Source organism: Colossoma macropomum, unplaced genomic scaffold, assembly GCF_904425465.1.
Source record: "Colossoma macropomum unplaced genomic scaffold, Colossoma_macropomum, whole genome shotgun sequence".
Lineage (NCBI taxonomy): Eukaryota > Metazoa > Chordata > Actinopteri > Characiformes > Serrasalmidae > Colossoma > Colossoma macropomum.
Window position 1 is genome coordinate 3,353,501 of NW_023494806.1, and position 16,970 is coordinate 3,370,470.

General features: G+C 38.9%; 1 protein-coding gene across 1 annotated transcript in view; it reads right to left on the bottom strand.

Annotated features, from left to right (window-relative positions):
- Positions 1 to 16,970, bottom strand: part of dnah10 (dynein axonemal heavy chain 10) — a 109,071-nt gene that overhangs the window by 33,735 nt on the left and 58,366 nt on the right. Inside the window, 18 exon segments of the mRNA XM_036598948.1 lie at positions 477 to 674; positions 1,155 to 1,235; positions 2,199 to 2,402; positions 4,147 to 4,318; positions 5,215 to 5,403; positions 6,303 to 6,470; positions 7,720 to 7,813; positions 8,187 to 8,359; positions 9,079 to 9,339; positions 10,566 to 10,718; positions 10,864 to 11,009; positions 12,122 to 12,241; positions 12,353 to 12,569; positions 12,858 to 12,989; positions 13,101 to 13,223; positions 13,327 to 13,462; positions 16,318 to 16,476; positions 16,648 to 16,766. Of these exon segments, the coding sequence (XP_036454841.1) occupies positions 477 to 674; positions 1,155 to 1,235; positions 2,199 to 2,402; positions 4,147 to 4,318; positions 5,215 to 5,403; positions 6,303 to 6,470; positions 7,720 to 7,813; positions 8,187 to 8,359; positions 9,079 to 9,339; positions 10,566 to 10,718; positions 10,864 to 11,009; positions 12,122 to 12,241; positions 12,353 to 12,569; positions 12,858 to 12,989; positions 13,101 to 13,223; positions 13,327 to 13,462; positions 16,318 to 16,476; positions 16,648 to 16,766 (2,845 nt within the window).

Consider the following 16,970-nt stretch of genomic DNA (forward strand, 5'->3'; position numbering starts at 1 on the left):
GATAAGGTAGGAGTGTCTAATAGAGTGGACAGTGAGTGGACACAGTGTTTAAAACTCCAGCAGCACTGCTGTGTCTGATCCACTCGTACCAGCGCAACACACACTAACACACCACCACCACGTCAGTGTTACTGCAGTGCTGAGAATGATCCACCACCCATATAGTACCTGCTCTGTGAGGGTCCATGGGGGTCCTGACCACTGAAGAACAGGGTAAAAGGGGGCTAACAAAGTATGCAGAGAAACAGATGGACTACAGTCTGTAACTGTAGAACTACAAAGTGCACCTATATAGTAAGTGGAGCTGATAAAATGGACAATGAGCGTAGAAATGAGGAGGTGGTCATAATGTTATGCCTGATCGTTGTACATGTGGAACTGATGTACAGATGTGAAGCAAGGAAATTTAAAGGGCACATTACAGATACCACCTTTCTAAAAAAACAAAGAAAGAATACACAGAGGCGTTCCCTCACCGAGGATGTACTGGTCCTTGTCCTCCAGCAGGCTGGAGTAAGTGCTGATGAAGTCCAGGTAGTTTTTGGGGGTAACATAGTTACTGCGTCGAAGCTTCTGCTGGAAAAGTTTGCTGTACTCTCCCACAGAGCCATGCACCATGCACACATGACCTATCACTGCCTCTGTATGAGCCTCAGGAATCATGGGGCTCTCACCTTTGGCAAAAACAAGACCATCTTCATCCAACAGCTGCATTTACACTGTTTTAACTTAAAAAAAAGTGACTTAGATGCCTTAATTTTTAACTGCTTTAACTTTGCACTGCAAAAAATTATCTTAATTCAAGTCAATATGCGATATTCCTCATTATGAGATTATTTTATTTGTTCGTAGATGCATTAGGATCTCATTCCCACGCTTTACTAAGTCGTATCCACGACTTAATTATGTCATCCCCACACCTTACTAAGTTGAATCCACACGTTATTTTTATTTATACAGGATGTCACCAGCGGGGCTCCGAATTCTGCCCTGTGTGTATTGAATTCTTTTCACACGTTCAATCACAACTTCAACTGCTAGAGTTTCTTTTGACTTTCCATAGACACGTGGACAATGGTGTCCAACACTAGGGGTCCGTATGAAGAGCCCACACAGATCATTGTCATAACATTGTACAGATATTGAAGACGTACCCAAAAATGACTGAGCCACCGCATGTAAAGCCTGGGGAGGCCATGGCAGGAACCAGTCGATGCCAGTGTTGTTCACCAGCCCTGAAGAACACGAACACACACACACACACACATGCACATATACATATATATATATATACATATATATATATATATATATATAGTCGGATGCTAAAGTTCTTCACATTTTAATGCACAATTACTCTGCATTTCCTGTATTTATTTAGCATATCAGGGAAAAATGTTACGGTACATTTTATATTTTACGCTTTTTTTCCGAAGTGTTAAGGTCATTTTTAGGTTTGTTCCCTGTAGAGGATGTGTTAACTTATATTCACTTCCAAAATCAACAAAACATGCCATCTGACTGCACTAAAGTGGTGAAATCAATCATGTGACTACACCACATTATAAACAGTCATGGCTATAAACAGTGAGCGGAGTGGATTAACTTGATTTTGTCTGAACTGAGGAGTTGAAATTTGGAGTGGTAGCGTTTGCTCATGATTCACGATCTATCCAAGGCTCACTAGCCCATGACTCTATCATATGCTAATGGCCCACAATATAATTACATTGTAATGGTACACTTGTTAAATACTCTATTAACATCAGTACAACTGTGTACTGATCCCTGACACGCTTCTTAATGTATTGTTTTTTTTTGGCTCATATATTCTGTTAACTTTAGAGGCCGGAAACTACGACAGTAGTGAAAAAACAGAAGAATATGGAGAGCACGTTGAGTGTGTTTTCTCTCACGTTTGAGCAGTGGGCAAGTGGTGAGCGGGATATTACAAAACCCAGAGCGGAGTGATTATATACGGCTTGAAGTATGAACTTGCTGCTGCTCCACTCCACTAACCTACCCTGATTATAAAAGAATGGCACCCAGTCGATGTATAAACACTTACAGCAAAGCACTGGTACTTCTGCATACTAACACATTACTAACTCTACACTCATCCAGAATAAACACACATTTAGTCAGCATTTTTAATGCCTACAAAAATCATAAACCAGCTGCTGTCTCTCCTGTGTTACCTGGGAAGTTCCTGCAGCGGGTTCGGAGGACGTCCCCTACCGGAGACATGCCCAGAACAATGTGCAGGTTACTGGCACTCTTGTTCACAAAGTACTGCCATACGCTCTCTTTGGAGGGTCCTGAGCCCATCTTCAGAGCCTCGTCCCGGAGCTGGTTGAGGATGGATTCCTTCTCATCGTCAGGGAACAGAGCTGGAACCATGCCTGCACACACAGACTTTCACTATGCAGCAAAAAGTGGTGCACAAAAGATGTGTCACATTTTAAAATGTGTGTTTTATTTTGTCCAATATGTTAAACTCAGCAAAGAAACTGTAGTAAAATTTACAGAAAAATGCCATATTGAAGTGTGTTCTCTGTTGATTTTCATAACTCAACAAAACATTTAATTAGACCGGGGGTGTTCAAACTTTTGCATACGACTGTATGTGTACAGTCTTACTTATATACCTACAACATAGGCTACGTTCACATTACCAGGCTGAAGTGGCACAAATCTGATTTTTTGCCCTAATGTGACTCAGATCTGATGTTTTCAGGGCTGTGTGGACACGTAAATCTGATCTTTTCAAATCCGACCTGAGACACTTTCATATACGGTCATGCGACCTTAATGTGACGCTCAGAACAGAATTCATGTGCGTTACCACGACAACAGCGCCGAACAGAAGTTAAAGCCTGTAAACGGTGGAAAAGCAGCTCATCTCACCTTTTTCTCCTTCGTCTCGCTCTAATAATGAAGCTGAGAGCTGATCAGAGTTAATTATCTTCTCAGCGAAGCTCGTTCTGCTCATTAGTTTGTGCTGATGATGCACGTGACTCATTCATGTGACGTTACTGAGTAGGATGAGCTCATGAGGGTCATTTCAGGACACCGGTTCGTCACATTAATGACAGATTTGAATCACTTACCTAAACGAGTGTGAACCATCGTCTCAGTGAGATCGGATTTGAGCAAAAAATCGGATTTGAGCAATGAGGCTTGTGATGTGAACGCAGCCATATTGGCCTGGACAACAGAGCCTTAAACCCGTTTCACTGTTGGATCAATCACTGCCTCTTGTCTTTGTCGGCCAGTGGACTACAGCTAGCTTTCATACATTATTAGTAAGCATTAGCATTTTGGGTAAATTATTCTTCTACTGGGCGGCTCGGTGGCGCAGTCGTCTCACAGCAAGAAGGGCCTGGGTTCGATTCCCCGGCTGGGCAACCAGGGTTCCTTTCTGTGTGGAGTTAACATGTTCTCCCCCGTTTCCTCTTCCGGTTTCCTCCCACAGTCCAAAGACATGCATTCAGGCCAACTGGACACGCTAAACTACCCCTAGGTGTGAGTGTGTATGTCTGTGTGTCTGCCCTGCGATGGACTGCCTTCTGCCCAATGACCGCTGGGATAGGCTCCAGCACCCCCCCGTGACCCAGAAGGATAAGCGGTTTAGAAAATGTGCGTGTGTGTATTCTTCTACCTCAACTTCTCTGAAGCCCAAATTCAAATGGGGTTTTAAAATTTTGATATAATAAAGTCTTTCAGGGGTGGACTGATGTGAAACGATGCACTGTAGAAAAACTTATCAACAGATTTTGTCTACAGTGGTGGTGATGGGAACCAGGGGTCGCAATGTCTCAATTCAAATATAGCTATTTTATTTACTACCTAGACCTACACGTCTTTTTTACATGTAATATTGACAATACTACTAATAATAACGATAATACTGTTTTTCCACACAATGTTTTGCATGTACCTTAAACCAGGTGTTCTCACTCTCAGTCGTAGTGACCCTTTGCTCTCCACACTTACGTGGCTTCTCAACTCTACACACTTGACCCAGCCAGAGTGGCGCTTGTAACCACTCTGAATGACTTTTACACATTTCAGTCATTTTATTATGTGGAAATTTCGAAAAAACGAAGGACTTTCCCTTCTTCTTCTGTAAGCTGTTTTGTATACCTGATGTCAGCATGTTGTTGATGAGCTCCAGGAAGCCCTCCTCCGCCACGTGAGCGTCAGTGAACAGAAACACTGTTTTCTTATTCTCGATGCCTAGTTTTAGGTAAAGGGTCTTCAGGTCTTCACGGAAGTTGGGCTCTGAGTAGCCTCGACTCAGCACAATCTCAAACACCTGCAGCCACAAAAGAAGAGCCGGCTCACCATTATAGGAATAACTGACAGGCACAACAAGGTTTTTTAGTTAATTACACCTGAATGTAAGACAGAAAGTATTAAACATAGACAGTATTGTGTTTTTATGTGAATTAATAATAATTTAATGGCTATAAAGTACACTGCAAAACATGGTATCTTGTGTGTTGAGATTATTGTAAGCTTTATTTAAGATTATTTAACTTATTTCTAGACATTTAGTTCTAGTTATAAGTAATTTTATTAAGTAAAATTCTCACTATATTGGCAGATAATTTTTCTTGTTTTAAGAAACGAGCTTGAAACAAGCAAAATTATCTGCCAGTATAAAACATTTCCAGAAATAAGTTAGATAATTTTATAATAAGTGCACAACCATTTCAAAATGGGAAATATTAGATAGTTCGACTAGATTTAAGATCATTTCACTTGGCAAGATACCATTTTTTGCAGTATAATTATATCATTTGATTTATCTTATTAATTCTAGTGTTTTGGTCACATGGGACAACTAATTAAAAAAAAAAAACAAGAGAAAATGCAAAATTGATAAAGAAAAATAATTCAAATACTGTTAGATGTTCATCCACTGTGTAACTACCCAAAATAATCTCACTTTATACCAATCCGGACAAATTCTGTGGCATTCTTCATATAATACCAAATTAAGTTGCTGAACATGAATGGGTTAATTCTATTTTATAACGTTCGTATTTTATGGATGTCTGTCTTTTAGTTTTTTCACCATTTCTGTTGTTATCAATGTCCTGTTTGAATTAAAACAAACCTGTGCAAGTTATTATCTAATGTACACAAAACCAAGAGTGAAAATATAGCTGATAAAGGTAAAAAGGATGTATTTTAATGGTTTATTACATCACAGCCTGCAGTGAAAGCAGCCAGTTTGGTCAGGGACTGTTTCCCGGACCCTCCCACCCCGACCAAGAGGGCGTGGCCACGGTCCATTCTGATGATGCGGTGGATTCTGGTCAGGTGGTCCAGTGCATCATCAAACAGAACCAGATTCATCCGTGTCTTGTTCTCATTGTACTCCTCCAGGATCTCCTACAAGACATATGGCAGCAGTGATTTAGAGTTTTAGTGTTCGCTTTTCTTGCCACTGGCAGAGTTAAAACTTTTAAAGGGCCTATATAATATATTTTCTTGTATTTTGTCTTTCCCTGCTGAGGTCCACTCATAACCTTTGTCTGGTTTTATGTACAAAAATAATGGCACTTCAGTGATCATTTTCCAAACTCTCTTAAAAACAGGCTGTTTTTGTTACTGTGCCTTTATATATGTAAATAAACTCTGTTCTGAATGGCTGCCTTGTATTGTGCCTCATTCAAAAAGCACTCTGGGCTGAAACACTCCTTATAACCTCAGCATGAATGAGTGTGGCTAAACTGAGGTTGGCTGAAGAAGAGTGTATGTAAATATGTGGGTTTTTTGTGACATCACAAAAGGACTGAACTCGAAACAGGCTGTTTGTACAGCTTAGTTTCCATATCGCTGTTGTCGGGAAGAAAACCTTGTATCTCCCTTTTTAACAAAATCTGAAAATACCTGTTGGCCTTTACATTGTGTGTAAATTTCAAGATGAATGGACCAAAAGAAATGGCCAAAATCTACTTATAAAAAAGTCTGGTTCCATTGACTTACATTAAAAGTAAAGTAGGTTTTTTCCTTCTCCTGTAAAGTTCTCATTTTGGAGAGGTTTTCTTCCGACAACAGCGATATAATCACTGTACAGACTGAGGAGTGAATGGTATGTCTTGAGATTTTAATAATGTCTACATACAACATCAATCTCCTTTATTTAAAAAAACAAAGTAAAGAAATCTGTTTTTACACAATATGGGCCCTTTAAGGGAGTAACTACTGTGACAAACATTACTACACTGATCACTGATCAAGAGCCAGTATTAGATGTGCTTAGCTGTGACACTGTAGCATGCCTGTACCTGGAACAGGGCTTTGCAGGCATCATAGTCCTGAATGTCCTCATAGACTCTTGGCTCAGACTCACTGAGGGCTGTTCTGTAATCTCCAAACAGGATGGGGTCTCTCATAGTAGAATCCAGGTCAGATTTGAAATGCTCTTCTATCAGGCTCTTAATGTGTCCCTGGACCTGGACATGGCAGAGCCAAAGACAGTGAGATTTAATAGCATAGACATAGTGAGAATAGGTTTTAGGGGTCATGCTCAGTTTTTTTGTACTAAAAAAAGAGTTTTTGTACTAACATTATACTCACAAAACTCCCCTGTGTTACTAAGTTATTGCCGACTGGGGCTTTAACCACTTAAAGTAAAGCCGAATTCATTTACTTGCATATTTAAGCTTTTTATCTATTAACAACTTTACATTGCTCAGTAACTACTATGAATCATTCAGTAGCTACTTCAAATTACTCAGTACTATGACTATGAACTATGACTTTGTACTATGAATCACAGAGTACCTACTCTGAATCACTCAGTACTATAAATGACATAGTAACTACTATGAATCACTCAGTATGTATTATGAATCACAGAGTACCTACTCTGAATCACTCTGTAAGTACTACAAACTACAGAGTAACTACTATGAATCACTCAGTATGTATTATGAATCACAGAGTAACTACTCTGGATCACTCTGTAAGTACTATAAACTACAGAGTAACTACTATGAATCACTCAGTATGTATTATGAATCACAGAGTAACTACTCTGAATCACTCTGTAAGTACTACAAACTACAGAGTAACTACTATGAATCACTCAGTATGTATTATGAATCACAGAGTACCTACTCTGAATCACTCTGTAAGTACTATAAATGACATAGTAACTACTATGAATCACTCAGTATGCATTATGAATCACAAAGTACCTACTCTGAATCACTCTGTAAGTACTATAAATGACATAGTAACTACTATGAATCACTCAGTATGCATTATGAATCACAGAGTACCTACTCTGAATCACTCTGTAAGTACTATAAATGACATAGTAACTACTATGAATCACTCAGTATGTATTATGAATTACAGAGTACCTACTCTGAATCACTCTGTAAGTACTATAAATGACATAGTAACTACTATGAATCACTCAGTATGTATTATGAATCACAGAGTAACTACTCCGGATCACTCTGTAAGTACTATAAACTACAGAGTAACTACTATGAATCACTCAGTATGTATTATGAATCACAGAGTAACTACTCTGAATCACTCAATAAGTACTATGAATTACTCAGTACTTCCTATGAATTATTCAGTAGCTACTATTAATTATTCAGCAATTGCTAAAAACTACTTATTATGAATATACAAACTCTGTGGAGCTGTGGAGAATTAATAGATAAAGAGGTCAGAGGAACGCACAAGCGCTTTGTCAGCTTCGTTGATGAGCCTATCATGGAACACCCTCAGGCACTCGTTCCTCCAGACACGCACAAACTGGGTCACCGTCAAGAACCTGTAAGAAGTCACAATCAGAAATCAAACAGGACAGACTACATTGATGCATTCCAATATTTTTTATATTTGGAATATACATCACAATGTTTTCCAAACATAATGGTATGAGATGTTATTTAAGTACACATTAATAAAATGTATGAACCTATGCCTTCTGACTGTTGGTGCTCTATGCTAAAAATTCAAATTTCCAGTAAGAAAATGTACTATTTATTTATTTTCATGTATTTTTGAGCTTGCTTTTTTTAAAAAAAAAATCTGAAGTGCGTAGTGTATGACGCACATGGCAGACACCGATGGTATACCAGTGTAGATGACTATCGCTCAGCACTAGACTACACAGATCAGGGTTATTAGCAGGAGTCTAATACCTCTCCGCGTTGGTCAGGGTTAAGCCATTGTAGACCCTGGACAGGTCTCTCAGGTTGAAGATGTAGTGGAACTTGGAGGGTGTTGGGGGAAGATCCTTAATGATGTTTTTATACAGCTCCAACGTGCAGAAGGTCAGTTTGTCGCAGATTTTTTGAATGCATTCCTCGAACGGCTATCAAAAATAACAGCGGGCAAAACAGAATCAGTTTATGTCAAACAGAATGGTTAAAATGCACAAGGGTCAATGTGCTTCATTTAATCATCAACACTTTACACTGACATAAAACATTATATTCCATCACTGCAAACCTGTCCTGCCAATTCATTACAATTACTGGTCTAAAAGATCATAAAATATAATTAAGTGAAAATAAATTTGAACACTCTCTGTAAAAGTCCAAATAATCTCAACATTATGATGCTTTTTGGAAATCACAGCTGCAGAGCAATAACCTTCAGAAGTAAAGAGTTATTATCTTTGTTTTGGTATGGTATCCAATGTAATTACATAATTATATATTTAATTACATAGTACAATAAGCTACGAATTACATTTACAACATTTAGTTTACAATCTGTATCGACAGGTTTGAGTCTGCACCAACTTTTTCCTTTTTGTTGGATGAGAAATGTGGCTAAAAAGTAAAGGACTTCTTTAAAAGAAATTAAGCAAATTAGAATTAGAAATTAAAAGAAATTAAGCAAATCATCTTAAGCTAGATGCCATATATAGATTACATGTGTCGCATTCTATGTAACAATGTATTGTCCTTGTCAAATAAACAAATAAAAGAGAATAAAATACAATTTTACTAAACACATTACTAAAAACAATAACCTTTCATCAAATTCTAAGGGTTAATCCTGCTGTTGGCGGAGTGCGGCTCTCACCTTGGTGTGGCCTTTGAGGATGGAGGAGTAGATGAGGTGCAGGGCTTCCTCTTCAGGGAAGGGGATGTTGAAAACGCTGAAAAGAGAGATGAAGCGGGAGTCCACCTCATTGCGGCCACCCCCTGCTTTCCCCATGGCTGCGATGAAGCCCAGGTCCTTCAGCTGCTTGCAGTTGAGCTCCTTTCCTCGATCATACATTCCACCCCTGTCCAACAGCAGCTTCAGGAGGGCTATGGGCTGCTGGGTACCGTAGTCATCCACCTGAGAGAAAACAATGCAAAAAATGATAGTAAATATATTACAACAACACACTGGCAGTGAAATTTCATGATCAGGCAAATATACTTCATTGGCAACAAACTGGGTTTACCAAATTGCAGTCAGACGATTGAGGTTCCCTGAGTTTTTACTGAGCTGGGTAAAACTGCCTTTAGCTACGGTGCAGCAGTGAGCTGGAACAAGGAGCTTGACTCGCTAGTTTCTCCTAGGGATTTTAAAATTATACTTTCAAATTATTTTAGTTCTGTTTATAATTGTTTTAACTGTATATTTATTTTTATCTCTATTGATACTGGGGGCATTCGTGGGCTGGAGGTTAGGGAGCCAGCCTTGCAACCGGAAAGTCGCCGGTTCGATCCCCTGAGCCGACAGTATGTGACTGAGGTGCCCTTGAGCAAAGCACCTAACCCCCAACTGCTCCCCGGGTGCCATGGACAGGGCTGCCCACAGCTCCGGGCAAGTGTGCTCACTGCCCCCCTACTGTGTGTGTTCACTAGTGTGTATGTGGTGTTTCAGTGCACAGATGGGTCAGATTTCCCCATTGTGGGACTAATAAGGGTCTCTTAATCTATTATTATCTTTACATGTTTTCACTCATATTTTATTGTTTCCTATTATTGTTTTTATTGTTCCTTATTAATATTATATAAACTGTTTTTTGTTGTGTATTTCTTTAATATTTGTAATATTTTAAAATAATATTAATATATAATATTATTAATATAGTAACATATAATATTATTTAATATTAAAATAACATTAACATATTTAATATTTTAATCTTTAATATTTTAAAACAATTTCTTTTATTATTTTATCTTTACTTTGGAATCTTTATTTTAACAGTTTGTGTTTTTTTACTCTTCCTGTGGCTCTGAACGAACCCCACCCCCCTCCCCCAATGTAAACCTGAGCTTAAATAAAAAATGATGATGATGATGATGATGATGATGATATTGGATAATGCATATGAATTATATCGCCCTCCCATTTCAGTGGAACATTGCAAATCATTGTAAAACAGCTGCATTACAGGCCTAGTAGAGCATCAAAATCAAGTACTGAACAGGACAATTTCATGTAAGATTCTATGAACTCATATGTAATATATAATATGAACTTATGACCGCTAACATGGGTGAACTATACATTGCAGTGTATTGCAGTACACATCCACGTTTGTCCATAACAGGCCATCACAGACGTACTCGAGGCATGTTGAGGTCGTCCATAAAGACAAGCAGTCTCTTGCCCATTGGAGGGCCGTAAGTCTCTTTGGTCCGTTTCTCCACACTGGCCTCCAGGCTCCTCTGCACATCCATGGATGTGGTTCTCGATGAGAAGTTGATGGTCAGAACCATCTGGAAAACGAGAATGATTCAAAACAGTGATATTATGAATGTGATTATGGATGTGGCCACTTTTCTCCAAAACAGCTAAATATCATTTTATAAGAGAATTTTTTAAGAAAGTCAGTTTCAGTAGGAAACACACTGCAGAACTCACAGTGGTGTCTGAGTTGAGGCTGTTGAGGAAGTTCTGTGTGGTGGCCGTCTTTGAGGTTCCAGACTCTCCAACCAAAACCACCGGCCTCTTTACTTTCACCGTCTGCTCCAACAGCCAGTTCACACGAGTGGTGTCGACTGTTGGCACTGAGGAACACAGAATGATAACAACACATCTGAGGATCTAAGTTAAGAGAAGAGAAGAGAAGAGAAGGGAAGAGAGAAAAGTGAAGATAAGAGAAAATTAAAGATAAGAGAAAAGAAGAAAAAATAGGAGAACAGAAAATTAAAGAGAAGAGAAAAGAACAGAGCAGAGAAAACTGAAGAGAAGAGAAGAGAAGAGAAGAGAGAGAAGAGAACAGAACAGAACAGAAAAAAAGGAAACTGAAGAGAACAGAAAGGAGAAAACTGAAGAGAAGAGAAAATTAAAGAGAAGAGAAAATAAGAGAAGGGAAAATTAAAGAAGAGGAGAGAAAAGAACAGAGGAGAGAAAACTGAAGAGAAGAGAAGAGAGTAGAGGAGAAGAGAAGGGAAAACGGAAGAGAAGAGAAGAGAAGAGAAGAGCAGACAAAAGAACAGAAGACAGAAAACTGAGGAGAAGAGAAAACTGAAGAGAAGAGAAAAGAAGAGAGAAAATTGAGGTGAAGAGAAAACTGAAGAGAAGAGAAGAGAAGAGAAAAGAAGAGAAGAGAGAAAATTGAGGTGAAGAGAAAACTGAAGAGAAGAGAAGAGAAAAAAGAGAAGAGAGAAAACTGAGGAGAAGAGAAAACTGAAGAGAGATTAAAGAGAAAAGAAGAGAAAAGAGAAAAGAGAAAACTGAAGAGATGAGAAAATTAAAGAGAAGAGAAGAGAAGAGAGAAAACTGAAGAGAAAAGAAGATTAAAGAGAAAAGAAAAAACTGAGGAGAAAAGAAAATTAAAGAGAAAAAAAATTAAAGCAAAAAAAAAAATTGAAGAGAAGAGAAGAGAAGCCAGTTCACACGGGTGGTGTCGACCGTAGGAACTGAGGAACACAGAACGATAACAACAAATCTGAGGATCTAAGTTAAGAGTAGAGAAGAGAAGAGAAGAGAAGAGAAGAGAAGAGAAGAGAAGAGAAGAGAACAGAAAAGAACAGAGGAGAGAAAACTAAAGAGAAGAAAAGAGAAGAGAAGAGAAGAGGGTGGAGGAATAGAGGAGAGGAGAGAGGAAAAGAGGATTGGGGAGAAGAGATAAGAAGAGATAAGAAGAGAAGAGAAGAGAAGAGAAGAGAAGCTTTACCAAGAATGTCGATGAATTTCGTATCAGGGTTGTGGATGTATTTGCTAACCAGCGAACTCCAGGGAGTCCACTTCTTTGTGCTCCCATCAAAATGAAAGTCATAGAGAGTCGGCAGGTAACCTGGAAAAGTGATACAGCTGTGTAATCTGAGAGCACAAACAGTGGTGATAAAGATGACAATAAATAAAAACAATCAAAACCCAAAAAGACAACTGCAGTTTTCCCTCATACCCGGTAGCTCTCCAGGGCCGGCAAGCACTTTCTCGTCATGAACAGTGGTGAGACACGACAACTTCTTAATGAAGTCATCGAACTTCTTCCGGCCGTTCTCCAGGAGAGTGGCTCCGAGGGAGCAGTACAGAGCCTCTATGAAGAAACACTCCAGCTCCTCACTGCTGAGCTCTTCTGGTTCCAGTAGAGCATCCAGCATCATAGACAACTGCACCACCTACAAGAGGGAGGCGCATTGACACACGGCAATAATCACCTATACAGAGTGCTGGACAGTGGTGAGGACTACTGAACTGAAAGTTCAGCTCCAGCTGCCAATTTCGCACATACAAATGTCCCTCACAATACACAGCTATTCAGTTTCACAGGTCCATATAATGGAAAACAAAATGTTCTCTTTTTTTATAGATAAAACCATTTAATGTAGTATTTTATGTAGTTTCAAATTAGTCCATATATGGAAATCAAGCCTCCAACACAGCCGGCTTGGAATCAGTAAACTTACCATATTTAGATCTGTCTGAGGGACAATTGTCTTCAGCCTCTCTCCTTGCTTGCCATCGACTATGCCCTCCACTACCATGTCTATGGTGCTGGGAACATACTTTTCAAACAATTTTCTAAGGTCTGCTTGCTCCTGGTGCAAAAGAGAATGTGCATTCACAAAATAAGACCATGGAAGGAAACCATACGCTTGAATATTAGTTGAAAACAGGACTTTGAAGAATTTGTTATGTCAATTCCTTACTTTCGCAGGTCTGTTGTTAACCCACTTCTGCCAGTAGGGGGCATATCGGAGGTTTTTGGGGTCCACAAACACCATTCCACAGCGAGACACAGTGGCAGGAGAGGCATACTGAAGGTCTCCAACCTGAAACCAAACAAACGCCAGTGGCACCAAATCTACATTCTGCAATACAGAATGTCTGTAATCAACTAGTTGCTGTGTTGAAAATATATCAGTCCTGGGTTACCTCAAAGAGGAGAGCGCAGTGGCCCTGCAGGCGGATCCTCTCTCCATTAGCCAGCGTTAGCAGCTTATTATCGTCCATCACCGAGTTCATGTTCTCCACCCACAGAGCATCCACATCACCATCAAACAAGATGTACCTGTAGGGGAAAAACATAGCAAATTATAGTTAGTTGTAAAACATAGGAAGCTGTAATTAGCAGTTTAATTGGCAAATAGTCAATTTAGATTATTCAGCAGATATTCAGTTCAGCTGAATTTTGCATTTATGCATTAAGTAATTAAAATACATTACTGTGCTTGTCTAATGTCAACAGACTACGCTCCTCACTTTGATACTAACAATAAATTCAATAAGTTATTGATCATTGATGTATATCATCATATTGTGTACGCTGTTAAAAATGAGAGGTCAGCTCAACTCAAAATGATATAGTGACTGATTACATGGCTTTTCTTGAGTTGACTCAACTTGAGGTCACCAGAGTTCACACAACTCAGACTTCTAAGTCAAAAGTTCTTTTAATTTTTAGTTCTGCATCTCAGTTAGATAAATAAAATGAACCTGTTTTTAATGCTCAACTTCCCCACCAGCCAGGACTCTTTCCATCACACAGTCCTGCTAGACATTCTTCCTCTTGGGTATGGACTAATGGATGGCTGTGCATTGTTGGGGCTCAAACTCACAACCTCCTGTTGGGGTGATGGCTTAGTCCACTGCACCACTCAGAAACACATGAAGCAACTCAGATTTTGTATCTACAAATGTTTAACACACTGGAGAAAATATTTGTTGTTTTAACTTTAAAGCCGGGCATCGTCTCATGTAGCACATTCATCCCAACGTCAGGAGGTTGTGAGTTTGAATCCCAGTGATACCACAGCTGTCCATATCCAGAAGCCCAAGAGGAAAATATGCCAGATGGGACTACGTGATAAAAGAAGCGCCAGCTAGTGGGGGGAGTAAAAAAAAATCGTTTAAAAAAAATTGTTTATCTAACTGAGATGCAGACCTAGAAACAGTAGCTGAGAGAATTTTTGACTCAACTAAGAAGTCTGAGTTGTGTGAACTCTGGTGTCCTCAAGTTGAGTCAACTCAAGAGAAGCCATGTAATCAGTTACCATATCAAGCTGAGCCGACCTCAATTTTTACAGTGTATTGTTGCCATTTTCTAAAAGCAATAAGCCACGATTTTACCCAGCTTAAGGAGTGGTGTAGGCACAACTAATGAAAACATGCCTATCAAAAATAAATAAATAAATAAAACATTTGGTGCTATTTGGTGTTACCTCAACCAACCACATGATCTACTTTTGTTTCTGCTCTCTAAAAAACCTTACATGTGCTTTAGTAAATCAGACCATATTAAACGTCCCTGTGATCGGTTCAGATTATTTGTCTTTATCTCCTTTAACTGGTTAAAATCTGGTGGATCAGCATGTGGAAGCATTTCCTATCACTGTATAAAAGAAGCTCCATGCTGCCTCTATGGTTGGATGCACCATATTAGTTTCAGATTTGTTTAATCAGAGTAGCAGTAAAAGGCAGCTGAAATATGAAGCATATTCCTATTCATATGTTTTCCTGCTCAAACAGGTAGTTTGTGACATTATCCAAATAAAAATATATGAATTTACAAGCCCTACGTGGCTATGCATTCACATATATTACTTACTCTGTTAGCCCATTATAACAAGTTCTATTTAATTCTTTTCTCAAAATATCAAGAAAATGATTCTGTTATCTTGGAAAACTGTTTGTTAAGCTGTAATTAATGGAAAAGAGCGGATTTAAACAACAGAAATAGTTGTTTATTAAAATTTATTTGAAGGGTTAAACAGATGGTAGTGAATTAAGTTTAACACAAACATCAGTGGACATACAGTCATATGTAAACCTTTGAACCCCTCTGATCAAATTACATGTTCTGTTGATTTCCTTTCTACAGGGAGCACACTTAAATGTTGCTTTTGTCTTCTAAATTTCTATTTGCTGAGTTTACTATATCAGAAAAAAATTAAACATACAGCATAAGATGTGCCATAAATTTTGCATGGGCCACATCTTACGTTCTTGACATTGTACAATTTGTACAATTCAGCAAATAAGCAGTGCACTAAAATGTGCAGAAGTGTGTTCTCTGTAAAGGATGTGTTCACTTATTTCTAGTTTAGAAAATCAACAGAACATAGAATTTGACCAGGGGCGCCCAAACTTTTGCATACAACTGTAATGGCCGCCAGTCGGGCTGAACGATTTGGGGAAAATATCTAATTGCGATTATTTCCAATTTATATTGGGATTATTTATTATAAATTGAGATTCAGGGCTGACTTTTTTGGCCAAGAAGACCAGACTACCCACCCTTTTTGGCTTGACCCCTGAATGGCCAAACTGCCAGTAAGTAGTGGTTGTGATGTCACAACACATGGAGGTTTGGTTGCTTCTGATTGGTCTAACTCATCTACAGGCAAAAGCTCTGCTTTATTAGGTTCAATTTACCCTCTTAAAACTTTTTTGACAACATACATACTTTAAAAAGATGGTTCTTCAAGGGTTCTTTAGTAAAAACAGTGGTTCTATATTGAACCATGAACACTAAGATCCATTTGCACGCTTAAAGGGTTCTCTGCATGGTGAAATGGTTCTTCATTGATGGAGTCTGTGTTGTAGAGGGTTCTATATAGCACCAAAAAGCTTCACACCATAACAATAGCAGAACCCATTTTGGTGCTATATAGAAGCATACACAACACATTTTCCATTTCACCATGCAAAGAACCCTTTAAGCATGCAAATGGATCATAGAGTGTTCATGGTTCTATATAGAATGATTGTCTTTGCTAAAAAAACAACCTTTTAAGAACCTTGAGGAACCTTCTTTTTTAAGTGTAAGCTATAGAAGAAATTGCAGCTCTTGCGATTTGAAAATTGCACTCTATTAAACTGCAATTCCGATATAAAAACGATTAATCTTTCAGCCCCAGCCGCCACCTTCGTTCTTTTTTGTCAGTAGGCTTGTTGATATCTCGAAAGATGTTGGACAGTATCCCATCGGTCCAGTCTCGGGTCACTGGGTCCAGGATGCCATACAGCTCGATGACACTCATGGCTTTGGGGTTCAGCGCATACATCTTGGTCAACAGTCCCAGCCTGCGTTTACATGATTTACAGATTTAGAGACACATCAGGGAAATGAATCAAAATTAAAAAATCCAACTTTAGAGGCTAAATGTATTCAAACAGTTACAGAATTATTAGCTTACAGGATTTCAACCGCATTATTTTCATATAAAGGTTTAAACTGTAAACAAAGACAGGAACCTGGTCTGGGCCTGGCACAGAGTATTAATAACCACAGATTTCCCCCCTCCTGTGGGTCCCACCACCATGGTGGTGTGTCTGGTCATCATGGTCTCGTACATCTGGACCACTTTGTCCACCTGCAGCCAAACACAGAGACAGGGGAACATCTTAGTAGGGCTGCACTGATATGGGAATTGCAGGCTGATTCTGACACCCAGTACAGGTTTTATGTACATATCTATTGATTCAGATGCCGATGCTGATATATGAACATTTATAACGTAGAAATTGGGATTAAATTCACTTATTTCTGCAGGGAAACCAATGCTGTAAAATTAATA